This window comes from Megalops cyprinoides, chromosome 14, assembly GCF_013368585.1.
Source record: "Megalops cyprinoides isolate fMegCyp1 chromosome 14, fMegCyp1.pri, whole genome shotgun sequence".
NCBI lineage: Eukaryota > Metazoa > Chordata > Actinopteri > Elopiformes > Megalopidae > Megalops > Megalops cyprinoides.
The window spans coordinates 21,471,810-21,485,322 of record NC_050596.1 but is presented as its reverse complement, the minus strand read 5'-3'; the positions used below and the strand labels follow the sequence as shown (position 1 = coordinate 21,485,322).

The 13,513-nt window shown below is 39.7% G+C and overlaps 1 protein-coding gene across 1 annotated transcript in view; it reads left to right on the top strand.

Annotated features, from left to right (window-relative positions):
- LOC118788809 (low-density lipoprotein receptor-related protein 1B-like) overlaps positions 1-13,513 on the top strand; it is a 358,625-nt gene that overhangs the window by 103,469 nt on the left and 241,643 nt on the right. Inside the window, exon 2 of the mRNA XM_036544915.1 lies at positions 3,576-3,713. Within this exon, the coding sequence (XP_036400808.1) occupies positions 3,576-3,713 (138 nt within the window). The remainder of the gene's footprint in view (positions 1-3,575; positions 3,714-13,513) is intronic.

The following is a 13,513-nucleotide window of genomic DNA, read 5'->3' as shown; positions in this document are numbered from 1 at the left end:
CTTCTTTGTTGTGACGTGGGATGCCATTGGCTGGAGAGCAGGAGCTATAGCCCAGAACATGGACTGGGAACTGCTGGGTCCCGTGGACCCCAGCTGAATATGGGAAGACAATGTGGCCAATTCACTCTACTATAGGTGGTCACAAAAAGGATGAAAGGAGTTTTGAGATCCAAAAAAAAAGATCAGTATTAAGAGAAAACCAGGCTATTGGGAGTGCTCTTCATGTGCCAGTAGGAGGCAGTCTTCCCACTGGACCAAACAGGAGACCAATGCCCCAGAGCAGTAATGGGGAAACTGTTATATTGGATGTGCTACCTTTTGGATGAGGTATGAAGCTGAGGTCCTAACTCTGTGATCTTTAAAGATCGCGTAGCACTTATCAGAAAGAGTCCCCAGTGTCATGGCTAAATTTCTAATCAGTCTCTTTCAATCTGGCCATCTAATAATCCCCCATCTTAATTGACTAAATAATTTCCTCCTTGAGTTTGTCATTGTAAAAGAGAATTGGTTCTCATTTGAGCCCTCCTGGTAAAATAAAGGTTAAATAACTTCAACCGAGCAAAACAGGAGAGATGTGACATTATGCCAGGTCACAGAAATAATCAGAACACAGTAAAAATCTGTCATGATATTATATCAGTTTTTGTAGCGTGTCAGGATTTCATGATTAGTTTTGACCATTTGATGTTCCCTTAATTGTAAATTGAGCCAACGTCTTCATTCAAAATGATTATTCAATCTGATGACTGGCTATCTGGACAAGTGCTGTAGCCTATTAATTGTAACTTTAAACGTGTTTCATTGAAAGCAATTGCAGCATTAGGGCGAGGGTCGTAAATGAAAATAAATGTAAAACTCTGCTAGGCCTAACCCCATCATATTGCTTTGAAATGGACATTGCTGGTAGGAGTGGGAGGAGATGGTGTGGGTGTGCAATGAAACATTCCTGGAGCAAGTGGGTGAAGGATCAAAAAAATGATCCCATGTAGGACTCTTGTAGGTGTTTGTTTGCATAAACTGTAGCATACACAGGGTCGCATAGTCCTCAAAACAAATCTGATATTGCCCTAATAAATGAGAGCCCAGTCAATTTCCATGTATACAAAAGACCGGGTCTTTTGTAGAATTGCCATTACATTAATATGTTTAATTCATGTGGATAAAGAATGGTGGTTAGTTTGGAAAAAAATAATGTAAGCTGTAATTGTTCTGAAATACCAAACATAACAATCTTGGCCAGAAAACACAGATGTGTACATGGCTATCTTAAAGAGGCCATATTTTTTGAAAAATAAAAATGAATAATTATTTAAATTAATGTTTATGAAAATGATTATTAAAATGAAATTACTGTAATATTTTTATGTAGTGTGTTTAAATGTATATTTTTAGATAAAGTATTGGAAGTATTGGAAAATAAACCTTAGGAAAAGTTGGAAAGTCACTTACCAAATTACATATCAAGTGCACATAATGTTAATGACCCTTTCAAGCCTGACTTAAGTCTTTTCACTTTTGAGTTAGAGAAATAACCCAGCGTCCCTTTTAAATATCCTGTAGCTAAGCCATTCTGATGACTAAGTCAGATGTTTTGCCGTATCCGTCATCACTGAGAAAGTCACCAGTAGCTGGGTGGTATGTTTTCATGACCTGAATATGGTGTAATGATTGAATTTAAACTGAACTGTATTGTCATGGACTGGCTCCTTGCTTCTGTCCTACTGGAAGGAAATTGCAGGAAAGGTTGTTCTCTTGCTGTCAAGCTCTACCATTTCTTAAAGCAAGTGACCAGTGTTCTCTGTTGGCACTTGTGTGCCATGGACACATGCTGTGTGGTACACATTGCTCAAAACACTTTGTGCCTGTATTACAACAATGTGTGACATACACAGTGAACTGTTAGGAGTAACGCAGTAGGGTTTATAATCTGAATGTTTAATTCCCACATGGTGCTGTACCATTGTAATTTTGAGCAAGGTCCTTAATCTGAATTTCCAGTACAGTATGTATAAGGACAGCATGTGAAATATACATCATTCTGGATAAGCATTCAGCTGTCTCATGTGGGAAGTGAACAGATAACTCTCAAGCCTGATCAATACTGATATGTAAAAGACTACAGAGTGTTCATATAAACCCTTGGAGATTTTAACTACCAAACAATGCTTTTCTGTCACACAGAACTTTATGTGCATTCCTGAAAGACAATATAATGCATTGAAACAATTAAACCCCAATCTTTTTTCTCTTTTAATTAAATTTCATTTTTATAATTCCATTCTCTTTTTTTGATTAGTGGTTAATGGCTTTGTTTTGAAGCTTAATACAATTTACTTTTTAATTTTGTTGTTTCAATCAAAGGAATACAATAGGGTGCCAGCTACATCAAAAGGCCATGTTAGCAATGCCCGACCCTGAAATAGAGTTCACAAATGGAACACTTTCCCATACCTCGGTTTCAGAAGTAATTTAGAGCCTGTTCTATAAACATTGAGTTTTGCCAATTTGACTTCAGTCGAGGAAACAAAGTGCTCTAGCCTGATTGTGGAAAACAATTGTAAAAACAATTGATGTCGGAATGGCAGAAACACCACATGTTGTTCTCAGCAAAAGGCCTAGCTGGCACCAATGTCAATACCTGGCCACGTGGCTGTTGTACAGCAAGTTTGCAGACATCAACCCTCAAATGAAAATCTTTTATTTTAGAACAAAGAAACATTAGGTGGAGAAAGAGATTGGTAAGATGGAAACGTCATTTTGAAGAGGACACAGGGAATGGATTCTCACTTATCGGGACACAAATTCTTAAAACAGCTATTTGTCTTTGCTGAAATGTGTGTCATGGGCCATTTCTCTCCTCACGGCTCCTGAGCTCAGATGTAGGGGCGTCCGCTCCAACCACAGGGGGGGCCAAAGCTTCAGAGACGGCATATTTTTAAACACCTCTCATGTTTGGTAAATTATCCATGGTGCTCTCCCTGAGATCACATAACTGGAACAGGAGTCTGCTGGGAAAGCCAGGGGAAATTCTGTGGGCATTATTCCCTCTCCAACACTACAGAGGACTTGATTTAAAGTGATAGAAAATCAAAGAAAAAAGTGGAAAATATGGGAATGGACTGGAAAAAACAGGGGCAGTCCACCTGAACTGACTTTGCTCAAGCATTGGCCATCTTCATACACAAAGTTGCTAACCATGTCACATGGTGTAAATGGTTTCTGGGGCAATCAAGTTGAAGGTATCTGTGTGATTACATTTTTAATCAACAGATGGCCATTTGCATAGCTTGCATAGCCCTTATGTCACACATTTTCCAGTTATACAGCTGGACATTTGCAGAAGCACTTGTGGTTAATTAAGTACCTTCCCCAAGTTTTGAGTGGCAAGGTCTTAGATTTGAACCTGCAACTATCTGGTTTCAAGTCAAGTTCTTCAATCACTTTCCCATTCTGCTGCCCCATATCTGTTTGCACACCTGTTTTACTCCCGTTCTACCCATACAATGAATACTTAGCCTTGTGGGCTGTGAAGTGAAGTGCGAGCTTGCTAATGGTGCCCCTTCTCTCTCACACAGGTACAGAGGAGTTGCCAGTGAAGTGTCCTCTTAACCACATGCAGTGCGCCGGCACAAGGCGGTGCATTCACTTTAATAAACTCTGCAATGGGGTGATAGACTGTGAAGATGGCTTCGATGAAGGGGTGCACTGTCGAGGTGAGTGCTGACAGTTGTGGAATAGAGATTGAAGAGTTAATGAATTTCTTCATGGACATGTACAGTGTTGATAAATTCTGATGTCATAAGAAAGTATATGAACAAGCTAAACAATTTCACAGGGAAATGTAAACTAATTGAGAGTATGATCGGTGTTGGCAAGTTCATTACTGGAGTTACTAGAATTTTTGTGAGTCACTGTATTAGTAGGTGGTGTGCTTGGAGGTCTTGTTTGCATAAATGCTGTGATGGTTTGGGGTGTTGTAACATGCTTTGTCATTCTCCAGTGGATGAACACTAGGTGTCTTGGACAATTCCACAGAAATCGCTAAGGTCAAAACCATGAGCGCCAAACATCACGGCATGAGAGGAATGTGCCACAGGCCCCGGTTCTGCGTGTGGGTTGCTGTAGTTCACAGTAAACAAAGCTGTGTTGACAGGCCAGGTGCTGACACATGGTCTCGGCGATATTACAATGTCGGCTCTAAGGGTGGTGCTGGACAGCCGCCCGCTCCCTACTGGCTGCTTGGGCCAGTTTCGCCAAACACAGTGCCCTTTGTTGGGCTGGAAGGGTGCGACACCACCCCTTCTTTGCCCGTGCCTCTGTACGAGGCTGTGATCTCACCCCTCGTAATACAGCACTGGGCTGTACAAATGTCAGATTTCACCAGTCTGTGGTTTGCCACCTCCCTTCATCATTTACAGATGGACAAAGAGTCACAACAGTGGTACCACAAATAGCATAGACTTTTCTTGTGTGGGGAGGTGAGGGGGGTTTTGGCTGTATTTTGACGCAAATAAAACAAACAAAAAAATTACAAGATATTTGATATTGTATGTCAAATGTTTTCACAAACATAAAATACACATGTCATGGTTAATATATGTCCTGAATGTTTCATGGAACCGTACAAAGATAAGACAAAGATGGAATATTTTCTCTCTAGTTCTCCTGTTCCTTGGTCCCGATGACCTTGACAACACAGCAGAAAAAGTGTTTCCTCTGAGGCAGATCCCCCTGCTGTGGAATCTCGCTGTGGCTTGCTCTCTTTAATGAAAGCACTGCAGCATTATCTCAGAGGTTTAACAGAAAATGTCACTTGAATATAAAAAACCCTGACCCTCTGCCTACTGTGTGTATGTGTGTGTGTGTGTGTGTGTGTGGGAGGGGGAGGGGGGGTGACGACGACAGCATATTAGTATGGATGTATTCCAAAATATTGATTTCTGAATGCTGTGCACGTTGCCCTGGAACTTGTTAAACTTCTCTTGCCGCCTCGTCCACAGATAGTCTCATAATAGTGTGCTTTCACTGGCCTTCTTAGACTCGATGACCTGGGACTCCTGTTCAAACAGTAACAAGCCTCAGCTCCAGAACTGGTCTTAGCGAGTGGGTTGGGGTCAGATAAGATTCGGTTTATGTGGGTGGGTGGGGGGGCTGTGGCGGCTTATGAAGCTGAGGAGAGGCTAACATGACAAATGTTGCAGGGTCTCTCAGAGTTTATTTAGCACAGCCCGTGAGCCGGCTCTTAGCCCCGCCGCCATGGTGTAATGCTGTGTTACTTGTGAGGAAATGGCAGCATGCCCAGTACACTTCTGCACTCAAGCAGAAATCACCTCGGATGATGAATACACAGACATTATAATGTACCGGTGTTAGAAAGCCGCTGGGCATCCCTTGCAAGGGCCTGAGTCAACTGTTTGTTATCAGGCAGCCGTATGAAGACAAAACGGAGTTGTTAGCTTATGTTCCCACTCAGTACATCTGAAAGCGGGAGTGGACCAGTGTCCACTCCAGCATTATGTAGTGTTGTGTTAGGCATGCAGATTGTTTAAACTTTGACTGCACTCGCATGGCTCTTTGCTGGTTGTGCCGTACACAACACTCTGTGGACTGTGCCGTCCGATTTGTATCGCGGCTGTTTTTCAACAAGGGAAAGGACGCAGGGTTTCATAACCATCTTGCTTATAAATGTTTAAAGACGGAGCAGTGATGTATTATAGTGGGGAAACCTACAATGCTTGGAAGCATTAGAAAACATTAGGTGCATTGTTCCACCCCTGCCCATATGTGTGTGTTTAATTACAGCCGTTTGTAAAAAGCAGAGAGGGGGCCATAAATTGTCTGTCCCTTGCTACAACTATCATTGCTGTTATTCGGCACTGTCGGAATCTCTGTCTCACCCTTTGCGTTCTGGGTAGGCTAATAAATGGTGGGTTCTGAATCCTAGTCAGATGATTCATTTGCGCCCTGAAGGGAATTACTTTTAACCAAGTACTGTAATTATATCCAGAGGCAAATGTATATGGGATATATATTTATATCTTCAAAATATACAGAGTAGGATCCCAAAATGGACAGGAACGTTTTATTTTTAATGAATGGAAGCCTACTTTGTGTCACAAACATTCAGCTGCTACTTTTTTCTGATAAAAGCAAATTGTGTATTGGGGCTGACTTTGACCTCTGCACTAGCTCATCCAAGTTATTTGAAGGTTTTGAAGTCTGAGCTTAATGGTTCATGTCAGAGGACTAATCCTATATGCAAATAAAGATGCCCATGGGCAACATGTTGTTATGCTGCTCATGCTTGCAATGTCTTGGGTCTTTTGACAATTGTGTTTTATTACCCTAAATCTAAAATTAAAGTTACAAAGGCCTCGTCTCTCCATCAGCAGTAAATTTGTATAGCTATTTCTCTTTGGGAATTCAGCTCTGGAAGGGTTTTAGATGTTTGAGACCTTTACATCTTTGCAATGATTGAATATTGCATTGTGAAGCCATTTTGTCATATGCTTTGGTATGCAGTAGCTATATATGATGTTGAAATAATGAAGTGTGCCATACCTTGATACATTCATAACATAGCAGATGCACTTATCCAGAGTAATAAGAATATACAGACAATTTGGCTGTGACATATATGTAGTCATGTAGCAGTTTATGTTTGTCATATACAAATGCCATGCTAATTTAACTATTCAAAAAGGCTTACCATTCTATGTGCTATTTCCTCACTGAAAGTTAGACAATGGAATAGTTAACTAGTGATATTTTTTAAGACTGCAATGGCTTGTCATGTCCTGCATTAAGCTACAGTGGCATGAAAAAGCATTTCCCCCTTCTTGATATTCTCAATTAATGCCTATTTGGAGCACTGAATGGTTTTAGATTTTCAAACAAAATGTAATATTGCACAAAGGGAAGCTGACCTACAAAGGAATCACAAAATGCAGTATTTTAATGTTTTTTTTTTCCTTCAATGAAAATAGTTAACATATACCCATATCACCCTTGTGAAAAAAGCAAATGCCCCCTTAAACCTGATGTCTGGTGTTGGACCACCCTTAGTGGCAATAACTGCAACTAAACGCTTCCGATAATATGAGCCGTGCACATCTCTGTGGAGGAATCTTGGCCCACTCTTCTTTGCAGAACTGCTTTAACGCTGACAGATTGGTAGGTCTTCGAGCATGAACTGCTCTTTTCAGGCCCTGCCACATCATCTCTATTGGATTGAAGTCAGGACTTTGACTTTAATTTTGCTTTTTTTACCTGTTCAGATGTGGCCTTGCTTCTGTGTTTTAGATCATTGTCCTGCTGCATCACCCAATTAGAGATAGAAGATATGAAACCGTTCAGTGAGAGAAAAATGCAATAAAAGAGGAAATAGGGAAGGGCGCGAATACTTTTTCATGACTTTGGCATGTGGCAAATTTGTGCAGCCACAAGTTTTGGAAGAGATGGAAAAACTAAGGAAAGCTTATAACATAGAACAGTCGTTTGCATGTCTTCACATGCAAAACAGTCATAAACTCACTGTGCAAATAGTCATTCTCTTTTCTCTGCCTTGAAATTCCTGGCTGAAAATTGGCCCATGCTTAAATAAATGTGGTCAGTGTAATGTTTTCTCAGCTAAAATATGCCAAAGAGTTAAAATTAAATGAAGCAAAATGGAGATAACTGTAGTCAGACTTTAGTAATGGTGTGGGTTGTGGGAGTTAGCTGGTCTCGAAGAACTCTACCTGGTATGTGCATATTTGGTTGAGTGTTTAAGTCACAACGGTATCGAGCACATGCAATTATCTGGAGTTGTACTTACAGTTTGCTTTTTGGAGCTCACAGAAAAAAAGGATAATATGTGGCAATTGCCCCAGAAGTGGACAAATGCTTTTCATACATTCACTCTCTGTCATCATCAGATTACATCATTCCAGCGATGCTACACAGTAACCTATTGTAGTGCCTTTCTGCAGCTTATTAAATAATGGTGTGTGAATGTGTGTGTGTGTGTGTGTGTGTGTGTGTGTGTGTACACGTATACTTTGAGAACAGAAAGGGTGCAAATGACTGCACCCCACCTGAATGCCAGCAGTGCCTCAAAAGTCTCATTCTCATGGTTTTATTTTCTTCTTCTTATGTTGGCTTTTCTCATGTGACCCAGAATAAATCCTCTCCTGTGTTGAATTCAACCCTCTTTTATTCTCTTATACTCTGCACCTTTAGCTCATTGTGAGCATGGAATCAAATTCTGTACCTCAGTAGCTCAGAGTTTTTAATGTTTTGTCTTTTTGGCATAAATTCCTAAGATAGGGGTACTTGATTATTTATTTCTTTATTTATTTCCTTACAGCTGTGATCCATGGTAAAATATAGAAATTTGTAGATTGAAATTCAAGCTTTCACTGCCTTGAAGAAATAAGATGCACACTGTATACGGTGTGCTCTGAGAACAGTACAGTACTTGTGCACGTAATAGTACCTGAACCATATATGCTGATTAAATTAAGTACGTACCCAGTATAAATAAGCACATCCTATCTCACAGTGGTTCAGCAGGTAGCTTGCTTCAATCAGCCCGATACTGTGTAATAAGTTAAGTGAGACAAATGTTCCGATTGCCAAATTGATTGGCTGATGTGATGATTGATTTCCAGATTTAACAGTGCACTGAAGTGCTTCACGCTCCTGGAATCGCCTTTCTAAAGAGGAGGAAATGCTGTGAGTGCCGTTAATGTTTTAAGAGACAGCTTTCATTAGCATCGCTATGTGACTTAATAGTTTCATTGGAGACTAATGTACGGGAGTTTGCTAGTTAGGGGAGACAGAGGTCACATGTCCCGTGAGTGACAGGGAGTGACAGAAGCCTACAGGCCTTAGACTCTACATAGTTCAATTGGGGATGAATAAAAATAATAATAAAACAAAAAAAAAAAAAACTTGACTGGCAAAATGAGGAATTTAGACTATATCAACACTTTGTTCTTTGCTTTGAGCAACAATTTCTATTCATTTTACATCATATTTTTAAGTTACATCCTCACTTGTTATGATACCTAACTGCTCTTGGTAACACAGGCTTAAATCAGCCTGGTGCAAATCATGAAACGCTTTCATGATTTAATGTCCTGCTGGGTCACCTTGAAGGAGTAAACTGCCTGCGGTCAAGGAGTCTGCTCATGTAGTTTGATCAAGGAAACCGCACTACATGGTATTTGAAACCTCCATCCTTCCAGTTACATGTCTCAGGTTACGCTTCTCACTCAGGTAGTCTGAAAGTAATGGACAGAGTAACCTTTACTCAGGTTGCACCAAATAATCTGTATCTCAAAACAGACTGATCTTACTGTGTATTCAGCATCTTGTCTATACCTTCAGATGCTGACAGACATAGAGATTTTTACTCCAGACACAGGTTTTCTGAAATAGAATGCTTTGACCTACTAATCGACATTGTGTGGGTTACTGTGCTCTGTCCTATAATCTATGAAATATCTATCCCTATATCTATAAATGCATGAGATATATTCTCACTAGTCACACCATTTTTCTTTACTTTTCACTGACATTGCAAATGTTCTCACTTTTTGACAACATCAAGGCTGTTGTGTAGTTTTGCTCTTGCTTGCATATGCACAGACAGTGGATACAGTGCATTGTTTGGAAGATTCATTGTTAACATAGGTTTGACAAATAATCATTGCTTTTGTTCATTTTCCCTTTGTTCTTTTTTTATGGTTCTCCTGCTGTAGCGCATTACATTCCAGAATATGTATGTACGTTATATGCTTTGTGGGAACATGGGAACATTACACAAAACACTAACTTACAAAACTTGGAGAAACGTTTCAGCTGTGTGTCAAGTTTTGATATGCGTGTTATAAATTATGGACCTACGGACCTCATATCAGTCATGGTTTAAGAGAGAAATATGGGAGAGTCCTGAACATTGAAAAAATAGACTGGGCAAGAAGCTGAAAGTTTTGCTTCTCATGACGTTATGAATATACATGATGCTTCCCGGCAAGTCCTCTCATAATCTTGACCATATGGAAAACAGCTAACCCTTTTGCTTGTGCTCTTTGTTTGAGCAAAACTATGAATTATTTACGGGCTCTTTCACGAGAGAGCCGAAACTTTGAGCAGGAACCCATCCCACAGAGCCACCTGGCGTGCACCATAGAACGAATGGTCCCACTCTCGGGCGAAAAACGGTGAAAAGTAAATACAGGAGCCCTGCAGATGTGCATGGGTAATTAACTGCGTTCTCTCATATGTGCAGCAGGTGTAGAGAGAGGAAGACGAATGCGCCGGAAACAATGCGATCTGAGCGCCCGGCCATATGGTGCTTTCTCCGCCATGGGGATTGTGGAGGGGGAAGTTAACGGTCGCAGGTGATCGGCTGCTGTGGGGGACACCGCTTGGGCCGAGCACCAAAAGGTTCAGCACACTCTGACACGTGTTTGTGGAAAATATCGTAGCGTAACTCAGGGAGAAAGAAAATTGCAAGGCCTGATGCCTCAGTGCATGTGGGGCTATGTCACTGATAGCTCTCAGTGAAGCGATCCTTGTAAACCTGTATTCCCAGGTACTGCCATGCGCAGCCTGTGACACAAATGACTTGCATAGCCATACACAAAGGCTGGTAATCACTTCTGCTGTAAGCAATTACAGTACACTCACTCTGTGGTAACTTTGGTTTTAACTGTACTGGGCCTATTTAGTGGTTACAAATGACAGAGTAGGAGGAATACATTTGCATACTCCTCAGCTGCGGAAAAAGTAAGGTGTTTCATTTGACATATTAAAAGAGGGGCTTTAGCTCTTTAACTTTAAGTGAACATATTTTAGCAGATTTTTAGCAGCATTCATATAGTCTTACATAACATATTAAAAAACAAACAAAAAAAATCTTTCACTGCCAAACTCAATTATGTGTAACCAAAAATGTAAAAGAAATGTCACTCTTACTCAAAGTTAAGGACATAGATGTCTCCCGCACAAGTGCCATGCAAAGTTTTATTGAGCATGGGTACACACAGGGGACACTGTATTTTGAACAAAATTGTAATATCCATAAATATTGCCCAAGGTCATAAAGTGTTATATTAATCATTACATTAATACCGCTTCCCCAATATACATAACAGCATGATGTAACAAGAATAATGCATACCAACATCTGAATCTGAATCCATGCATTGTATGTAGATATTTATGTTGTTGATATTTCCAGCATTGCACGTTTTCAATCCAAACCCATCTTCATGCCCTGTATGCATATAGTGGGTTATTTTCTCAGACAACTCACCAAACCAACAGCAACATTAGATTGAAAACGAAGAGCTGCAAGTGATTTCTGATGAAATTCCCTGGAAGGTCCTCTGTCTGGCATGACTGATTACCCAGTGACAGCTGATTTTGGCATACCAGTACATTGGCACAAAATTGTCTCAACACCTTTAGATAATAGTTATTTTGTGGACTGTCTGTATTACTGTATACTGGAGTGAATGAAATAGAACAGATTATGGAAGATACAAAGTGAATGGAAAAAACCCACTCTTCATGGATATAATTTATGAAACTAAAACTGAAAAGTTTACCAACACCACCTTTTCACAAGGAATTCTAATTTGGTTTAGCCCTTACCAGCTAAACTGGACATACTTTTTTTTCCCCAAACATATTGTCAAAACTGCACTCTTAGCAGCAATGTCCATTGGTTTGTATACAGCTTTACAGTATACAGTTTGCATAGATGCTTTAATATGATTTGGAGTTTTAATCCTGGACCATCCCGGATCCATGAGAACTGGAAAGAAAGTCCAGAATCTGTTTCCCTATTCAACTAAATTAATGTGTAAATATTTCCAAATGGAAAAGGTAAGGTAGGATAGCATAAGTAAAACTTTGGGTATGATAATTATGGTTTGGTTTTTTCTTATTAGGGCTTATTATGGTTATTATTGTTTGTACTCAGAATTTGTATTTTAGTTTTGGAAAGCATAGTTAACTTCCATTCCTACTTTAATAATGTGACATATATACTCGCTGGTCTGGGAATGTTTTTAGCCAGGTCTGGCACTATTTCTCATATTAATCAGATGAATGTTTTCCCACAGTGTAAGTCACTCTGAATAAGAGAGTCTGCTAAATGACTGTAATGTAATGTAATGTAGGCTCTGATGCAGTCTCTGACATTTTTTGTGGTGGTATGCTCTAAAGCTAATCTCTTGCAGCAGGTCTGTAGCTATGCAGAGTGTGCATGAGCATGTATTAAATAACGATGTAACATGGTTACGTAATCAGGATAAAAGCATTTCACATCAAGCCAACAATATAAGAACATGAGTTGCTTGGCACACATTTTACTGTTAACTTAAATTACATTTAGTTAACATCAGACTATGGCTTCACGTAATGAATGACAGCAGACTTTTGAAATAGAATTCTATTTTGGTTGTGGTTGGGCCAACCAACACCAGCACATCCCAAAATGTATGGGATATAACAGAACATGCAGTGGATTGTAGAGCACCAATAATTTCAGGATCATATCACACTAAATCTGTTTTTGGTCATGAAAACCAGAAACCCCTATATATTCCCTGCAGTTAATGATAACTTATGATAAAGTAGATCATAGCTCATAGAAAGGACAGGTAAAATGTCATTTGTTAAAGACAGGAAATGTCAAAATTTAGGAATGATTTTCTGTGGAACCACTCACACACACACACACACAAGCAAACATACAGCAAAGCACTGTCTGGCAGGAAGAAAGGCCAATCTGGAATAAGCGTCAACTCCAATTTTGTGGTATGTTTTTACGTGATTTTATTTTTTTTACATGCAGTATTCCCTGAGGGAATCGGCATTAATTCTGTTTTATTGACAGAAAACAACATGCTTTTGTCTGCTTGTCAGGGGTGAATTAGGTATGGATTTAATTACTGTCATTGCATAATATTTAACAGTTGTGTAAATCATAACACTGTTATACATCAGTAATGTGTCAGTTATTATGACTAACTACAATGCACTTGCGTTAATTGGAACGCACTACACAGCGAGACTTCCACACAAACGAAAATCTCCCACATATGCAACACAGTGGCTTCAGAATGGTATAGCAACAAACCAATAGTGTTATGATATGTATTTCCTTCTTTTCTTCCTTCCTTCATTCAGTTGTTATTACTATGGGCAGACTATTGGAGTGCCATTTTTAACAGGGTTACATAGAAGTAGGTAAGTATCTATCAGGAAGGAAGGCAAAATGGTGCAAGGGATGTTTAAGTCTTAGTAAATGTTCCATTTAACTGTTGGGGCATTAAAAAGTGTTAGCAACCCCAAGTTTTTAGTTTACTGAAGTGGGTATTCAGCTGTTGCACATTGCCTTACATTTACTTGTGTTCTCAGCAATTAACAGAAATGCTATTGTATCAATGAAAGTTTGTTATCTCTTTAAAACTATATTTTTCAATGGGAAAGATTTTTTGTCTGAGAGGACACT